The sequence below is a fragment of the Gavialis gangeticus genome, unplaced genomic scaffold, assembly GCF_001723915.1.
Source record: "Gavialis gangeticus isolate Ggan-Ray unplaced genomic scaffold, GavGan_comp1, whole genome shotgun sequence".
Taxonomy (NCBI): Eukaryota; Metazoa; Chordata; order Crocodylia; family Gavialidae; genus Gavialis; species Gavialis gangeticus.
In genome coordinates, this window is record NW_017729022.1 from 119627831 (window position 1) to 119629078 (window position 1248).

General features: G+C 42.0%; 1 protein-coding gene across 1 annotated transcript in view; it reads left to right on the top strand.

Moving 5' to 3' along the window:
* Nucleotides 1-1063: 1063 nt before the first annotated feature.
* CD86 (CD86 molecule) overlaps nucleotides 1064-1248 on the top strand; it is a 21205-nt gene continuing 21020 nt past the window's right edge. The window contains exon 1 of the mRNA XM_019516077.1: nucleotides 1064-1109. Within this exon, the coding sequence (XP_019371622.1) occupies nucleotides 1064-1109 (46 nt within the window). The remainder of the gene's footprint in view (nucleotides 1110-1248) is intronic.

Consider the following 1248-nt stretch of genomic DNA (forward strand, 5'->3'; position numbering starts at 1 on the left):
GACTCTTCCATGTTCTATGTGACTCAGCCCCATTCTCCTTTTCCCCCATGTTCCCTGTTCCATTCTTTCCCTCTTGTCAGGATCAATGTACAGCCCTCTGACCTGTCCCATATACCTTGGTCTCCTGTACTTTCCATACGCAGGAGTCATGAGGGGCTCTGTGTACCCCTGCTACCCTCTTTGCCACATAGTAGGGTTTTGTGTACTCTCTGCTCCCCGTGTGATTGTTCCTGCCTTAGCCTATTCAGGTGTGGAAGGTCACTTAAACTCTACGGCTTCTGTAGGTTGTGCATGTTGCACAAGCTGGGGTCTCCATAAGTCCCCTTGTTCTCCCCAGACTTGTACCTTATTAAATTATTTCTTCTTTTTTTTCCATCTGGGAGATAAGTCATGCAAGGTGTCAACATTTTAAATCCCATTGGAACACTGAGCAGAACTGAGATGAGGGACACCCACATTGAAAGGTGTTGATAGCTGCTATCAACCACTGCTTACATCTAAGACTTAGACCCAAATTATTACAAGAATTCTCTCCCCTGTGTGGATGAAGATGTTTTTATTGTTAATGTGTGTCATGTGACCTGTGTTGTCATTACAGTGGGATAGACAAGCAGATTTGTGCCATTTTTACTCAAAAATCAGTGGGGCAAAATGGACGAGACTCGGGTTCATTTCCCAGACTCTGCCTGCAGTGGTCTTAGCCAATGTTCCAGTTACCTCATTTGTAAAATGTGCACATGATAACCATTTTCCCAATCGGCTGGTGTGTAGCCTTGATTAAAAGTGTTGTGAAGCACATGAAAATATTAGGAACAATAAGTAGGACGCATACAATTACCATGGAGTTTATCTGTTACTCCTCAAATTTCAAGATGTCAAGATTGTTTAAGGGGTGTAGATTGTTTAACATACATTTAACTCAGGGAGAGGTAAAAATCGTTAGGACCTTACAGGAGATGCTAAGTAATTTTAGAAGCAGAAAGTATTAATTTTGCAGGCTGTTGAAGAATTTTCAAATTCTAACAGTTTGATTTCTTGTTTTATTTTCCTCTGTACTAGTGTCATGGAACTGTGTGAATTCTTTCTTCATTTGATGACATTTCTCCCAGGTAGGAGACACCATTTTAATTTCAGAGTTTCATAGTTTCTAGGGTCAGAAGGGACCTGAGTAGATCATCTAGTTTGAGCCCCCTGCCATGGCAGGAAAGAGTACTGGGGTCAAACGACCCCAGCAAGGTGTACATATAG